This window comes from Mycteria americana, chromosome 3, assembly GCF_035582795.1.
Source record: "Mycteria americana isolate JAX WOST 10 ecotype Jacksonville Zoo and Gardens chromosome 3, USCA_MyAme_1.0, whole genome shotgun sequence".
Classification (NCBI taxonomy): domain Eukaryota; kingdom Metazoa; phylum Chordata; class Aves; order Ciconiiformes; family Ciconiidae; genus Mycteria; species Mycteria americana.
In genome coordinates this window covers 110,133,435-110,150,869 of record NC_134367.1, presented here as the reverse complement: position 1 = coordinate 110,150,869, position 17,435 = coordinate 110,133,435, and the positions used below count along the sequence as shown (strand labels likewise).

Genomic DNA, 17,435 nt, shown 5'->3' with positions numbered 1-17,435 from the left:
CTGAGTATGGACCACAGGATCTGACCTAGAAATAACAACTTTAAACATCCTCATTGCATGTTAAGCTACAGAACCCATGTAAGTAATTTATAGGGGCAGACTACAAATACCAGGATGTTATACAGCTGGCCTGGCCCACTCGCAAAGTTATATAAGAGCACAGAGCTCTTGGCCTTTTACCTAGGAAACCGTTTCCAGATGGTACACATGGGCAAAAAGTCCAGGCTGAAGGTAAAATAGAATAATGTCACCAAAATTCTTACAGGAACTAGCTACCTTATTTCATTTCTATCAAGACAGAATAATGACACAAGATATCCTATTCAAGGCCATGTTACTAAGCAGAACCACTAAGCTAGATGACCCCAAGTTAAAGTATCTCCAAGCATTATTCCAAATATATCCTGGATTTCAGTACTTTCCATTCCCCACAGTAAAAATAAACTGGGGCCTGTCCCTCTGCCTCACCCTCTCTCTCCATTCCCCTTTTTGTTTGATTCCATTGCTTCACTCTTCAATTAATTAAAGAGAGAACAGGAAGAAAGTTTATGTCTCGGGAAATAAGAGTCATTCTGAAGGTTACAATAGAAGCAGAGAAAAAGTGAACATCTGCTGGCCTACAGAAACCAGATTATTATAGTAATACAATAGCAATAAGGATTTTATCACAGTAAACATCATTTGGGTCATCACAGCAAAAAGTTATATTACATTGCAAGAAAGGAACAAAAAGGTTTTCTAAATTGGGAAAAGGCAGATAGCCTGCATGCTAGAGTCAGTGCAGATATTTCAGGGCACAATGAAATAGTTCCCTATCAGCACTGTGCAATGCTGTAGGAAAAAATATCTTCTTGTCTTAGCTTTCTGAGTTTATGTTCTGAAAGTGAAAAATTATGTTTTGGCAGGAACATAGATTATATAACTTTTTTTTAAAATAGTACCACGTCTGGAATGTCAAGAACCTGGATCTGTCCCCATTTCATTTCTCTGTTGAAGAGTTCAGATTGCAAAGGATACAGGATTTTCTTCCGAAAGGGATCATACTTGGATATCATAACAGTGCAAGCACCACATCCACCTTCTCCACAGCCTAGTTTGGTTCCACATAGGCCCACTGAGAGGACAGGAATCAAGGAAAACACGAAGAGTGTTGGCAGAAGCCTGCTCAAACAGCTGTCAATCAAGCCTTAGCAACAAGTTCTTGCTGGAAACCCGGCACTCATTTTTTTCTGCTTAATACCTTAATTTAACATAAGCAAAGTTTCAAATGCTGGCATGTGAGCTTTGAGATCAACACCCAAAGCCCTAATAAGGAAGCAGTCCGTGCTCCAGTAGACTCTTCAAATAAACAAAAAAATTCTGAACTTCAACAGTTCCCACTTTCCATTTGACTCAGAAAAGGAAGTGACATAAGGGAGACAAAGTACTCGGTAACTGCTGAGCAGGAGCTGTTCAGGCATGCACCACATCCCTGAGATGCACAGTGACATCTCCTTCAGCACCTCTCACTAGTGGTGATTGTCTTCTTCTTACACCTGGGGATTCCTACCACCTAGAAGGCATCCAAGCAGGGCAGTCATGCCGTGCCTGTCACAGTTTAGCACTGACATGGGAGCTGCACTTGAACTACTCACAAACTACCTGCATCTCGAGTCATGGTCTGGCCACCCTAGCTTCTCTCTTGGCCCCATTTATGATGGCGTCCCCATTGCTAGGGACAAAACCAGCCAAGCACACTCCCCAGTAGCCTGGTTCCCGTAAAACCACAGGAGGGAGGCACTGAGAGCCAGAAGTAGTGGAGATGCACAGAACCACTGCACAGACACTTGGCAACTCACAAAGTGTAGGGGCTGGCCTAAGCAGATTCCTCCACAGGCTGCAGAGCGCATGTCTGTACTTTACAATCAGGCATTACATCAAATGTTCTGCAAAGGGAGTTCAGGAGAGAATTCCGAGTCACTTTTGCTTTGGGTTCCTTCACTCATTAGAAGGTAATTAGACACTGTTATTTATTGTGAAGAGGACTGGCCAATGCTGAGAGACTTTTGGTGGGAAAAGAACAGCTGCTTTCATTGGCAATGGACACATGCCTGTGCTGAGATAATCAACTTAGGCCTGTGGAAAAGCAACAGGCATCGTGATATAGGGAACTCAAACCATCTTTGCCTTCACTGCAAAGATTCTGGAACTGACCACTTTCATAGAATCATAGAAATCATTTAGGCTGGAAAACACCTTTAAGATCATCGAGTCCAACCGTAAACCTAACACTGCCAAGTCCACCACTAAAACATGTCCCTAAGCACCATGTCTACTTTTCATACGATCACGTGCCTGCTTCAGCAGAAATACAGCTTTCCTATGCCATCCAATGTTTCTCCTGACAACAGTGCTAATCTGCCTCAATAAAACATGTTTCTCAAAGCATTTGTCTGACCCTAACCAGACATCTACAAAATAAGTTCACCAGAATGTTCATGTAGAAGACCAGAAGGTTTTGAAGAGCTCCAATTACCTCTTTACAAAGCTATTTGCATTAGATATTAACAAGCTTAGACATAAAAGGTCTAGCGGTAAGAAGTGTACACAGGCACAAGAGTCACGCCACTTATTTTTCCTCTTGAACTTTATCCACCCAAGTGGATAAAGTTTGTCTGATTGTGGAACTTTATCCACAGTCAGACAAAATAGGGCTGTTGATAGTTCTGCTGGAAACCCCAAAGAGGAGTGTGATTTATATCCCCGACCTTCTTTCAAATCCCAGACAAACAGAACATGGCAGCATGGTGAAATAAGTATGCATGATTCTTTTTAAGGAATACACCAACACTTATGTGAACAGTTTGGCATATGTACACACCCAGCTGGTCAGACAAAAACTCAGAAAACATGGAATGACACTACCTACTGAACCAGACCTAGTATAGCCAGCCTGGTCATCACAGTAATAGCTACCCAGTTCCTGAAGCTAATTTGACTCATGTGTTGACCAGTTTCAAACAGGAGTGAAACATGATTGCTTGCATCCACTCATGTAAACATGGCCACAGTATGTGGTGGGAACCCCTGCCTCTGAGTTTGCATCTCTGGGTCATCTGATAAACAGGCCACAGGATAGTCAAGTTATTGCATATTAACTATCCAGTAATATCCAAATTATTGGATGATACAGCAAGCAGCTCAAGTGGCTGTAATGTTTTGGCCAGAAAATTCTTTACAATTTGTGTGGAACAAACCTAAATTTCCTTCAATTTTATTGTCATCTCAATATTGCTTTCTTTCCATCGTATTCAAATTCTTAGCAATTCTGAGAGTTTTCCCTTTAAAGTATTAATAAATTATTTAAAGTTTATTTAAAGTATATTATTTAAAATTTGCTATTGTTTAAGCTTGGAATACCAGCTGTAATCTTTGCCAGCAAGAAATACCAGACCATGCAGAGCACTCCCTCTTATACTCTGTGCACAAGCTCTGCCTAGCACTCAAGTGACAAGCAGAACAGTAAACAATTATGAAATGCTGTAGGCATTTAAAGCCTTCTGCAGTTTCTTCTGACACTGGATACATTTTCTTCGTAGATAAGTTAGCAGAGTTGTTTCTGGGTCCACATCTTTTTCCACCACCTGCAAGAAGGGAAAGGTACTGTTACACACAGAATGGTTTACAACACACATGTTAGATGGAAGGACAAAGTTTGGTCTTTCTGCAACTTCTTTTCCAAAGCAGGGAGCAGAACCACTGATTAACCCCCCTTACCAGGTTCAGCAATGTTGGTCACGTATCCAGACACAACATTTCCTTGAATTTATTGTGACAGAGAAAAGTATATGCGTTACATATATCAGTTTTTCAGCCATAGCACATGGTGGCAAATCTTAAAAAACCCTTCATCAAAAATGGCAAACAGAATTAGTAGTGAGCAGAGAGAGAAAGAACTGTGTTTTGTACTTGAGTTTTTAATTCCCAACATCTCCCCAAATTGTGTCTCATCTTTATTGACCATGCATAACTGACCTCTGTCCCTTCACCTTCTTACTATTAGAAGAGACAGAGAAAATGAGCAGATAAACAGAATGACAGAAACAGCATCAGTAATAGACTTTGCAGAGAAAAAAAAACAACAGTGGAAACCCTGACATGAACAATACAGGTGCTGCAGGACAGACAGCAAGTACCAATCATCTTGAAATTTCTCTTTCTTCCCTGCTAACGTTAAATCAATCAGTGTTACATTAGTAGCAATCCTAAATGTGGGAATGTGAAATTCCAACCTAGGAGAAATTTTCTCTGCACATTTTGAGTCAGCTCCATCCTATTAGTAAACAACACTATTAGCAGTTATCTATTAGACATAAAATTAGATTTTACTTCAACTTCTGCCCAATGGTCAGAAACCAAAGTTCTGCCCTTGCCTCCAAATGGCCGCAGAGCTTGTCTTCCCCTTTTTCTGTTAGTAATAGTGTCAAGAAACTTTTCCAAATACACTGCGTGCCAGAATGTAATCATGTGTTCTTGGCTCTTATACTGTGCAAGTCCTAAGTACAATAGTTCCCGTTTATTTAAATTAAACACTCCTGGTTTGAAGGGCAAATTGAAACAGAGGTCATTTGTGTAAGCCTTTTTTTCTTACTGATAAGAAACCTTCACAACCTCTTTACTGCTTCAGTTTTGTGCCTTTGACATGTGACAGGGTTATTCTAAAGAGACAAGGTTCATACTTCCTATTTGAGTTCACGTTTTTAGTACTATCCGATAAAGTTGCTGCTACAAAAACACAACTGGTCATTTTTTACACATCTCATTCCTGCATTGGGGATAATCTATAGGGAAACAGAGTTCATTCTTCTCATCCCTCTATAGGGAAACAGAGTTCATAGTTTGGGGATGTCTTAACTGTAAATCATGCAGCACTCATATTGCTGCTATTCAGAGCAGAGCACTCCTGTTCCCCCACCTTCTGGATGCATAGAAACAAGTAAGAGCATACAGTGGCTCTCATGACCAGGTAGTTCAGAGTAAGCACATATATCCCTCTGCAGTAGTTTGGTAAACAGACAGACATGAGCAGATAATTCCAAAAATGCCTGTGACTATGAGTGTCTCGTGGACAAAAGGCCTTTCATAGCCATTTTACAGGCAAAGAGCCTTCCCCAGCAACTCATACCCTTACTGTCAAGCTGAGTTTCTTCTTCAGGGCTGTGCCAATGGCCATTGCAAACCCTTCCAAAGCAGCTTCCAAGATAGCCAGGCACAGAGAAAAAGCTTCAGAATAGTTTTTCAGATGGTTAAAGACTATTGAGATTATTCTATGCTTAGATCAAAGAAAATGTCTCAAGAAGTTTTCTTGAAAGAATCCAAGAAGCGCTCCATTATGTACTCAAACTAAACCATTAAAAGTTTGGCCCAATGGCTCTTTTTCAGGAAGTGGAAGTTAAGTAAGAAATAAAATACAGGCCTAAGCCTTCATTCAGCAAAGCATTTAGCCACTCAGCTCCACAGACTTTTAGTGAAGTACTTACACATGTGTTAAGTCCCAAAGTCAAACCTTTGCTCAACTTTATCAGAAAGTGGCTCCCACTATGCAGTAGAACCTGTCCTGAACAATCTACACTCTTACCCTGTTCAAACTAATAGCCCAGGATTCCTGCTTCAGCCACTTCACTGTAGCTATATCTCTCCAATGCTGGCAGAGACTTGGGATCAGAGGGAGATAAGGGGTAAGAGTTTGGAGGACATTCTGGATTAAGCCAAATCTCACACGTCTGAAAGCAAGGAGTCATTTCTTTGCACTCAGATTCCTGGTGGGGGGGATGCTTGTTTATGAGTGTCTCTTGCTGGCCACAGAGCAAGAACTTTTTACTGTTCCTGCCTTTTGTTCATTGTCATTGATGCTGGTTTTGTCCTCCAACATGTCATTCCTCCAGTGGTTTGTTACAATCACCTGCTGTGATTTGTTCTTAAAATATTTTAAAACCCTGTGGGTGGGGATAACATCTTCTCTTTGCCTGATGCCCAGAACAATATGATTCACACCTCGATATCTCACCCATCAAAACAATTCTTGCTCATCTCCCCCAGTATCCTTGTACAGAAGGAAACTGAATTACATCCATTGCCTTCAGGGGGAGTAGGATCAGCCTACTTAGATACTGCAATTAAAGAAATATTTCCTTTTCACTCAGTTACTCATTTTTAGTTTTATTGGTTTTTTTAAAACCAAATGTCGTATTGCCAGATACATCAGATTGATGGCTACATTTCGACAGATTCAAAACTGTGGATTTTACTGCATGTGGTAGCTTAAATATTAATCAAATGCAGAAAGAAACTGTTGGAAATGTTAGGATGGCACTGACAGTCAAATGACGCCCAACAAATTTGCTCTGGACTGCTGCGTTTGTACTACACATCTATTTGTCTACTGATTCTAGGAATCTTAAATACTCAGATGACCTCAGTAGGGAGCCCAGTTTGGCCTTACAGTTCTCAAGCTTTAAGTACTACACAGAACAAGTTCCTAAAGCAGTACTCTACACTCTTAGAGCCTGTGGGCTGGTCCAGAGAGGTGTTGAACTCACTTCCCCGTGATTTCATGTACAAAACTTGGATCTCAAATATCGATTTGCTGTCTTCTCTACCTGCCTTTCACTGTCAGATAACTTTGCCTTTACAACATAAAACATCATATTTAAATTAGTATTCCCAGAAAGTTAAAGAAAGGATTTTTCAATTTAAAAGAACAGTAGTTGAGCAAGATAAATAGAGGAACAAAAAGGAAAAGGAAAAGAAAACAGAAACTTTCCTAGTTTACCAAACATGCTAAGCTTTCCATCAGCTAGGGTCTTTAAATGAGAAACAGATGCTTTTCTGAACAACAAGCTCCCATTCAATCACTAGTCCCTAGTCACTCAATTAGTTGCACGAAGAGAAGGTGAAAGGTTTTAACCAGACTGACACACAGCAAGTCAGACTAGTCAACAGTAAAGGTCCCCTAGGACTTTAAAATCTGTGAATGTGTATTCCTGAAGTCAGAGATTTCACATTCATTTACTAAGGAAAAGGATTGGAACACAGATGAACAAACTGAATATAACCATACAATGTAAATCTGGCATTGGTCATGAGAACATTTTGTTCTGCTTTAAACCAGCACACTGAAAAATTGTAATTTGCTGTTTATGTAGGACCCAGAGGGTCCCAAAGCTCAAAAAATCCTGTATTTTGGCTGGTCCCATCTGCAACCAAACATCCACAGGCTTTGGAAGAGGTCTAATGTGGCTTCCAGCATAGACCCCCTCTTAACATTCAGGATAGAAATAGAAATAGTGATTCCACGTGTTTGAACTAAAATTACATGCTACATATGCAGGAGACAGATTTGTCAGCTGAGGAAAACAAAATTGCCACTATTAGCTTTAAATTGCGTGTGTTGTTTTCCATTCTAGTCTAGGCAGACTATCAAGATAACTTTGTGTTAGTTGTGTGCCAAGCTTTATGCCCAGTGAAGTAAACAGGTGCTTAAAATAAATAATCCTGAATGTGAAGTATGCTCAGCTGTTCTGAGGAGACTTTTTCTTGACAACATTGCAGACTGGCCTAATGCAAGAGAGAAGGATTTGCTGCCATGAAAGTCCCTATCTTATCAACCACCTCTTATCATGCAGTTTTGTACTGTGACAGAATATCAGCAGGCCATTAGCAATGTCAAGCTGTCATGAATTCACACAGCATTAACCTTTCCCAGTGGCCATGCTACCACATTCTTTGCAGCGAATCGACTGGAATACTTAGTCAGGACTCCAGATGGATGGAGCCATATCCTAACTTGCAACCTGCTGTTTCAGCAGCATTTCCCAGGCACTTCCCACCACCCTTTTCCATCACATAACCTCTCATGTGCAGAAATGTCCCAACAAACTCCACACTTGTTGCCACAGATCAGATTGCTCTGTGAGTCCAATTCTCTCTCTTAAACCTGCATTTGGTGAGGGTGTAACTCAAGCCACTTTGGCAGCACACCCAAAAAGGGAATAGAAAAAAAACCATCACTGGAGGCTCCAAGTAGAGCACAACCCAGGAAGCCCTCTCCTCTCTGATCAAGTGGAACCTCCTCTTTTGCTAGCACTGCCAGTTCCATGAGCCAGCAGGGATGGATGCTGAGACAGCCTTGACATGTGGAATCAGTTGGTACCAGTGGTAGCGTTAATCGTTCCCTGGTGGCTGTTTTTTAGCCAACAACTGCCAAGATCACACTGTGATAAACCCCTTTACACATGCACAAGGTCAGTTGCGAGATGCGGCTTTTGTAAACAGGAACTGCAGTTCCATAAAAATTGCTGAAATGCACCAAGGGCAATGCCATTCACAGCACATTTGCTACCTCCAGGACATAGCAAGAACAGACAGCAGATACAAAAGGAACTGGCTGTCTTCTGCTGCTAGCCTTCAGGATCTAGGCTGCTCTTTCTCCCCTTCTCTGCCTCACCCCACATGCATAAAAGAGTCCCACAGAACCAGTTCTTTGCAGCTCAGTCTCTTCTCTTTTGCTTTGACTAATACACATTTTCACATGTTAGCCAAGAGCCTCCTCCAGGAAGAAGGGCTTTTCTACCTATTTACACAGAACAATGCTCCTGTAATACCTGAGCACCAACCAATGCTGAAGCACCAGCTGTAAATGTATATAGGAATTTGTTTATAAACTCTTCATACCTACCATGAGTGGCATATTGGTTTTGAACCTTAGCTGGTCTGGCACCAGAACTACGATTCTCTTTCATTAGAGCATACCAGAAAAAGAAAACAAGACTTAGCCTGTATCAGGGTCTGGATTGCCCAATATGTTTGTGGCAACCTCCTACTGCAAGACTCAAAGCTCCCAGTTCACCCTCTAAAAGTTGGGGTTCACAGAGGAGGGATCTGAAGCCACTAAAACCTTCACAGAGCGAGAAGACAAGTTAAGGGTATACCACCTGTGGCCATCATAGCAGAATATTCATCAGATGAAATTCACAGGTCTTCCTGTGCCACTGCTTCATGATCTCGATTACCTGACTCAATTAGCTAGTCATGATTAACTTGGAGCTTCAAGTTTTCACCTTCCTCTAGAAACAATGAACAGCTGATATGTCAATTAACATTGACATATGTACCATTACTGATCTGTGTGAGCAAAGCTTCAGTTGTCATCCTTGTTTATAAAACCTCAGAACCAGGGCTGGGTTCTACATAAGTACTACATTCAAGAGCTCTTTGACTAACTTACCATCTATAGTAGATAAACTTCATTCTTCACCTAACTATTGATACTAAAATAAAACAAAACTTTGATATCAAATTCTCTAGTACCTTGGAAAGTTCAAATTCCAATCCAGTTTGGGATCCAAATTCGTAACTAAAACATCCTAATTGTAGCAACAATCTTATCCACATTTACACTTGATTAAATTAGCACGAAAGATCAACAAAAGCAAAATTGATAGTAATCCTGTGCCAGTCTGTAGGGCAGGGCACAGAGCTTTTTAACCAACTAAGAACATTGTGCGATCCCTCAAGGGATCAAAAAATTAATTCTCTGGCCCAAACTTAGTGATGCATGTGATTTACTCCCTAAGCAGTGCACAGGGAAGGTCCACAAACTCTCGGCTCCACAGTACACAGTAGATATGCAACCCTCTCCCCTCCCCAAGTTTCCCAGCTGGAAGCTGCTTTGGCACAAGTTTCCCTGCCCAACTATCTAGGCAAGGGGAAGGTAGAGGGGCAAGATGAGCATTGAGCTGAGCTCAGAAACAGAAGTAACTTGGTACTCATAGTTCAAAAAAAGAGGCAGCCTTGACTTGTCACAAGCCTTTGAAGAGTCAAGGCTGCAATGCTAGCCAGGGAAAGTCCAACCTGAGAAAGGGGGCTCAGGGACAAACTGTTCAAAAGTGTCCAGCATGTGCAAGGACCACCCCACCCTCCTCTGAGACACAGTCACTTCTTAGGTAATTGTCAGCAGCTGATCTAGGAAACAGCATCAGTGAATGGCTTTGATTTTAAAGAGTTTTCTAGCTTCTTAAATGGAAATGGAATGAACATTTTACTTAAATCCCTTTTAAAAATCAAATGTCAGAATTACTTACTGAACATCTGAATTATATATGGATGCTTACATTTGAGTTACATTTTCCAGATCTGTTGTAATTACTGAGATTATTTCTAGTAGAAATGCCTGTATTAAGTCACTGCACCTTTATTTAAAAGTAGTTACCTCAGAATTGCAGTAAATTATTGCCAACAAATCTGAAATGTAAAAGGAACATTATATAGTTGTGTTACTCTCTGAATAATTCACAAGGTAAAGTCAAAGAAGAGAAAAATCCACTTAGCAAAGCAATAAATAGTCTTCACAATTTAATATTTAAGAGTCATGGCAATTGTGCTGGTATTAGAAAACTTCAGAGAAGGAAAAAGATGACTAGAAAAATAAGTAATCAAGCCACAATCCAGGAGCAAGCTGGACAGAAAGCTGGAATCTTCCTTACCTTTTTACCATTCACAAAGAAAACAAGTTCATCCCCTGTCTCATTTGGAGCCATCCTGCACACCTTCCAAAATTCACTCAAACAGGGCCGCAGATCACCCTTCCGAGAGCAGCCCTACACCCCACAGTGAAGTGAGCACCAGCGATACAAGTAATATGAGTCTGCCTCAAGAATGTTTGACTTTATTTCTACATCAGTGCCCTGTGAAACCCCATATTATATAAGAGCCAGCGAAGAGGCGTGCCAGCTGCGTTTGGTTGGTGCTTCTGCAGCAGTAATGACAGAAAAGGAGCTGGAACGAGCAGAGTGACCCGCCCCCTTTTATATAGCAATAGATCACAATTCAACTGCATTCCCTTTAGGTTATACTGCCAGGCTTGGGGCACTCGGAGTGTGCCACTGCAACGGCTGCCAGGAATTCACTGTATTTTGCAATACAACGCAAATTCCCGGGGGGGTGAGGGGGGGATGGGGTGTGTCTCCCAACTATCCCTCCCTGAATATTGACATCCACCTGGCATTCACCATGCAGAGGTCTCATGAGAGCACCTGCTTATTTAAAAACTCCTCAATACATGCACATCAGCTAGTAGACTGACTGCAAGGCTATTTCAGTATTTTTCCTTAGAGCTTTAAAGCTACAGTGTCCTCCACCTGCAAGGACATAATTTAAACAGATATGTATTTGTCCAGATAAAAGCAATTCTAGAGAACTGAAACTCTGATCCTGCACTTCAAAAGAGGTGCTAAGCTAAGACCATAATGTTTACACTGGGCTCTTAAAGCTTTTGGACTTACCTTTTACATTGCCAGTGAAGCACAGAGGAAAGCCAATTCTTTGAAGAATTTTTTGTCTTCTGTTTCCTTGGTGGTGGTTTCTGCTGGTTTCTCCATTACACAACCATACATTTGCATTGTTTAAGTCTTCCTGTTTTTTCTTCCAAAGTTGTCACAGAATTGTCCACAGACCCCTAGATATGACATGCATTGGTTTCACAAACAAAATATCTAAACCCCAAGTTCCAGTTTAAAATTCCTCCACAAAACAGCACAATTCCAAAGTCTCATGGAAGTTTCCTAGCACTGTAGTTAATCCTGTCTGGTCCATTCTGATTTTTGTGACTTTGCTTTCCTTCCTCAGCATACCAGGCTTATTAGTTTCAATTAGTTTTTTTTATTTTCTTAAAATCCCTGGGAAAGCACTACATCACAGTCTCCCTCCCAGGAACCTCTCTGAACAATTCACAAAACAACAAAACCTAATTAAATTACCATTTTCAGAAACAGTCTTTTCTTCAGTATTTTGGAAATATGTCAGAGTGAATACAATACATACATTATTTTTACCAGCTTTTATCTTCTGACTCATGTGTTCTCTAGCCTATCCCCTAGAAGAGGTATTTTATAACAAGTATCAAACACTGTCTCAGCACTTCTTTACAGGCGTTCAGTTTGCTGAAAGTAGAGTTCACAGAAAACTTGTGCTTAACACCAGCTGCTTTAATCTACATTTGCAGTGAAGTTGCGCATAGCTGAACTAGTGCTGACACCTATTGTCTGGCACCTCCCACTTTGTAGTATAAAAGTAGTAGAAAAGTGACACTTTTCTCCAAGAAATCTCCAGCTCTATTGCTTTATATCTATGTGCAAATTTACATGAGCGCTACCTCACGTAGCAAGCATCAATCTCAAAATTAGCGTACACAAGCTTAGGACTCATAAATAGTTTTGTAATATTTCAAATAACAATTATTACTCATAACCACAGGTAACGTTACAGCAATCTTAAAGCAACTAGCCATTACAGCATTAACACCAAAATCAAACATGCTTAGTTTCCTAATCTGTGTTTTCCATAACGCACGATGTTGTTCTTAGGTTTAAAGAACACTTGTAATCATGTAATCTCGTGTTTAAGGAATCCCACGCGCAAATTTTTGCCTAGCCTTGGTGATAGCCTTATAGCTAAACTATCCCTTTCTGTTAAACCAGTAAACAGCATCTTATGATATTGCATCATAATGTTTATTTTTGACCTATCAACCTACTACATGTGTAATATAAAAATAAAGATAAATACATCCATGATAGTGACCTCTATATGTAGATTACACAGTAATATAAAACTTCAGACCTCATCTCAACAGTATCACTGATCATACAATACCACATTCATTCATTCTCTCACCACCCTGATGGGATAGTCTATTACTATACCCATTTCACAGGCAGAGAACCAAGACACCTAGAACAGGAATTTTCCAAATCCTCTAAATAACTCTGGAGAATGACAGCTTGTGCTATTGAAGTCTCTTAACCATTTTTGGAAATCCCACCCTAAACAGAACAGAGGATTACCACAAATGACAGAGAAAAAAGTGGGAAAAAGCCCAAACCCTCAATACACTTCTATACCATAAGAACATTTCCATTAGTATAGACTCCCTTAAGCAAGCTAAAAAGAAAAACTTTTGTCAATCGAACACAAATTGGTTATGAGACAAGGTATTCTGACTTACCGGACAATTAAAGTCTAGCAGGTTTCCCATTTTAGAAATCATCCCTTTGCCCATTCATAACTCAGAGATAGGTATGTTTTAAAAGTTCAAAATTCCCTGCAGTCGCACTCACTTATTAAAGAGCTCAGAAAGCAGTTGATACTAGTCAACAATAAAAAAAAAAAAGCAGCTGGCTTTTCTCATTCTGACTGGTTAATCCTGCAGATCTGGCTGTTGCAATCATAACGATAATCTGTTCTGCAGATGATCACATGCGTAGCTCAAAACAGTGAAATTTACAGAAACACCACTCCTGCCTAAAGAGTTTACCACCAGAATTAGGTAAAGGCATGAAAGTACAACAACAAACCAATGCCAGAGGTAATAAAGGAAAAAGTTTAAAACAAACAAAGGTGAGAAGGTTTGTTGATTTGTTCTCATGTTCCTATTGCGGGAAATGGGAGGGAAGAAAGTACAGGCAGCTCCGAAGAGGATTCCGTAGAGGGATTTAAGAGAAGCAGTTTGGTAAAGCAGGTAGTAAAGAAAAGGAAGTCCCAAGTCAGTGCTTTAATGCAGTACCCTGCGTACCAAGCTTCCAGTGTTTTCACATTAACTCTGTGTGCCTGCTGACCCTCTCCAATAGCTGGACTACTTCTACAAATTTATAAAGTATCCACTGTCGCCAAAACATGTGGACAGCATCTTTCAGCCGAAGTGGAAATAACTTGTTTGCTTTAGATCTGGAGATCCCTCTTCAGTTGGCACAGATATCCTTTCTGGGAGCATGGACTGGCACTCTTTTCAGGGATCTCAAGAGCTCTCTGCCTGCCAAAATTAGGGTCAGCTATGAGGGCATACCAGGTTAGTTAGGGCTTTACACACTGTATCTCTTACTTCTTAAAGATTCCTTTTCAGAGCATAAACTACTAGTGATTGTGTTGCTTTGTTGTGAGTGTTCTCTGTCTAAGTTTAAAAAAAAATAAATCACACTGTATTGATTACAGACTGTGAATGTGAAGGCAGAGAGTGTTGCCTGAGGATGTCTGTTCTTCCTTGGCATCACTTATTGACCACTCTTGAAGACAGGCTCCTGAAATAAGTGGACTTTTTATCTGACTGGATAGGAACATTCATACTTTATTGGCAAAGTCTCCCAGAAGATCTTAAAGAAATGCAATCTTTTCAGGATCCTAATACAGGCAGTAAACTTACTACTTTGCAATAACAAAAAACTACATAAAATTGCCACATGAGTATGAAAGTAAGGTATTGCTTATTTTTTCAAAGACATTTCTCAGGGTAAAAAAAAAATCGTAAGTTTCATGCACTTTCTTACGAAGTGTCTAAATTCCTTTCTGGTTACAGATATAGGTTTGAAAAAGCTCATGGTCACAAAGCAAATAGAAATTGGATATCCTCATTGAGGTTTGTGAGTGGATACTAGCTCATTATTCATGAATCACTAATCATTCAGTGTTCAGCTTATAATTGTATGAATATTGTCCAGTTGTATGGATTCATTTCATGAATGATGCTCTCTTCACCTGCATTTGAAGATGGGTGGAGTTTAATTATAGTTCTTTTCCTAGTCCTACCACCTGGCTTCCTCTGATAGGAGGAAGAAATGAACATAGTTAATTCTGCCTTCTGTTGAGAAGTACTGGTTGTCATAAGTCTTCAGAACAATTAGCAAAGCAAGACTTTCATTTCAGTTCATTTGCAGGTTTTCTTTCATAACCTAGTTTCAGTGGACCAAACAAAGGATGTTTCAGATATCTGACCTGAAAAGCAACTTCTTTTCAAGCAAGCTTTTTAATATGTGTTCCTTGTCTTCAGCAGCAGCTAACTTGACACGTATCAGTTGTCTTTTACTCGCTTCCAGGATATCATGAGAGAGAAACTTCAGACACCTGTCCTGATAACCTAACTCAATAAAAACAGTAAGGTATTTTAATCTTTCTTCTTGGCCTTTCTTTCTCTTCACCTGCTGATATTCTAGGACTATCTTTTGCATTTAGTCATTATAACTCTGTCCCAGGATGCCCCAGAAGGAAGCAGGGTCCCCTTGCAGAGACTGGCTGCTGTCTTTGTCACAGGTGGAAGCATCATCTCCAGTAGGTGTTTCAAGGAGGGAAGTGGGGGGTGGGAAGCTGCAACAACCATGTAGAGCTCTTCATTCTTCTGAACAGCTGCTAAAGCACCTCCTCTCTGGCATCAAATAATACCCTGATACTCCAAGATCCCTGAGCAGGCAAGTAGGAGCTTCTGGACCAGTCTAAGTAAAAGCTAGTTCCCATACCTAGTTTGCAGAGCACATGGCTAATATTCCACTGCTTTTCTTCACCGGAGAGTCTCTACACAGAGGTCTGCCTCACTTGTTTTCTTCTGGCCCTGTGAAGGTATGGATGAATTTTGCTCAGGAGATCATTAAATCTAGTTTTCTCTTGTCTATACAGCAGATGCAGTCTAGCATATGGCTCCTTGTCAAAAATCTGATACCAGCTATATGATGTAAATTTATATTTAATATACTGTCCTAAACCTGTCTGGGCATCTGCACAAGTCCTCTAGCTGCCCTGTGTATCTCACTGCTAATCACTTTCTCATTTTATAGAATGCAGTATTTTGGTGGACAGTTTGCTCAAAAGACATTAAGTTCTCCACAGCTGCTTCTGCTAACAAAAAAGGCTTCCTGAATCATCCTAACATTTGACTTGTATGCCAAAATCTTTTGAGCATTCTCCAACTACTTAAGTTTGTCTAAGAAAGACTGCCTCTCTTCACAGACCCTGCCTAAACAGAGACCTGTACATCTCACTACCTTGTACTGATTTCCTTCTAGCTCCCAACTAGCCTCTACCATTAAGATGGCTGACAGTTGTCAAAAGTAGACTTATCTAGACTGGACAAGTATGGCAAGTCAGTCCCCCAGAGAATTTCAGAACAGCTTTGTTATCAGTATAATGCAGGAGAGCAGATGCCATCATCATCACTGGAACAGGCTAGTTGTCTCAAATTACAACCATCATGGTCAGTTTGTATCCCCCAGACTGTCTTGATTTCTCTTCAAAACAAACTCATTCTAAATAATTTGCCATTAAGTAATAGTAACAGACAATAAACATCAGGCATGAAAGAAAAAGCCCCACTGGAAAATCATGGACAGTGCTGGCTCAAGGGCAATTGCTATAAAGTGAGCATGAATCATTTAAGGTGAAAATTAGAAAAGCCATAAACATTTTAACAGTAACATTGAAGAACACCCTTCCAAGAGAAGCAGTGCATGAAAGAAAGATTAACTGCTTTCAAAATGAGCCTTGAACAGACTACAGAAGTTGAAACTTAAATTACTTCAGGTCCTGTGTTTCCCCTCCAATCCTACCTCATGTCCAAAAGACAGATTTTCTTAAGTCATGTTCCTGATATCCTACAGTCTCAACCTGAAATAAAGAAGACTTCATACTCCCAAAGTTATTTTATTAAGATTGGACAGGGAAGAAAGCTGACTGTACGTAAAAAGCCTGAATGGTGTACATCTTAAATATCTCTATGAATCCCTGACTACTCAAAAGAGATATTCTTAATTACCTGGATTATTTTCAAACTTAAGTACCTCATAGTCGGACTCGCTGCTTTCAGTGATAGACTCTATGCCCAAGTATGGAGACTTAAAGGCGCTGAACAGAAATCTTACACCTTCACCACTCCTGAAGCTTTCCAATTCATGAAGAACAAGTTACCTCCAGTTTTCAAGAATTTACTTGGAAACCAGTTAAGAGAGATTAATGTATTCCCTCCATTACACTTCTTCCTATATTTGCAGGATGAACATACAGATCCCAAATATTTCTGATCATTTACCTTGACTGCCCTTTGTACCACACAACTAAGTTTTCATCTCTCTTTTGAATTGGAGTGGCTTCCTTTTTTAATAAAACTGGTTTCCCCCCACTGTTGTTTTGTATCCTGTACTATTTTATATCTGAATACAAAAAGATAGAGCTGATAGTTTTCATGAGTTGGCAGGAGGTTACTTTGCAGAATTCAAGCAGGCAAAATGAGGTTGAGATATTTACCAACAAACTAACTACAGGGCAATAAAATATCCAGCATGACTAATGCAGACACCTAACTAGAGTACAGATACAGCTGTACTTTTGGGAGAACACTGCTGATGTATCTTGATGTAAACATGATTAACAACTTTGTTAAATTAAGACGATAAGATGGTCTTTAACCAAACAGCTTAGAAACATACTTGATAAAAATGATGAAAGAGTAAGATAAGGTATAAAAGTGTGTGTATATAGGAATTCTCAAAGCTGCTTTTCCCAGGACAAGGTAAGTGTGCCCTAATGGTTAACAAGGTTGGGACTGTCGACATTGATAACAGACTGCTAGTTGTTTTCTGCTC

At 40.1% G+C, this 17,435-nt stretch overlaps 1 protein-coding gene across 2 annotated transcripts in view; it reads right to left on the bottom strand.

Moving 5' to 3' along the window:
* XDH (xanthine dehydrogenase) overlaps positions 1–10,703 on the bottom strand; it is a 253,277-nt gene extending 242,574 nt beyond the window's left edge. For both annotated transcript variants that reach the window (XR_012774875.1, XM_075496546.1), the window contains exons 1-3: positions 10,524–10,703; positions 3,566–3,623; positions 1,018–1,114 (exon numbers count right to left, since the gene is read on the bottom strand). Coding sequence is in view for 1 of the 2 variants with exons in the window: in XM_075496546.1 (XP_075352661.1) it covers positions 1,018–1,114; positions 3,566–3,623; positions 10,524–10,577 (209 nt within the window). In the remaining variant the exon portion in view is untranslated. The remainder of the gene's footprint in view (positions 1–1,017; positions 1,115–3,565; positions 3,624–10,523) is intronic.
* Positions 10,704–17,435: the final 6,732 nt, after the last annotated feature.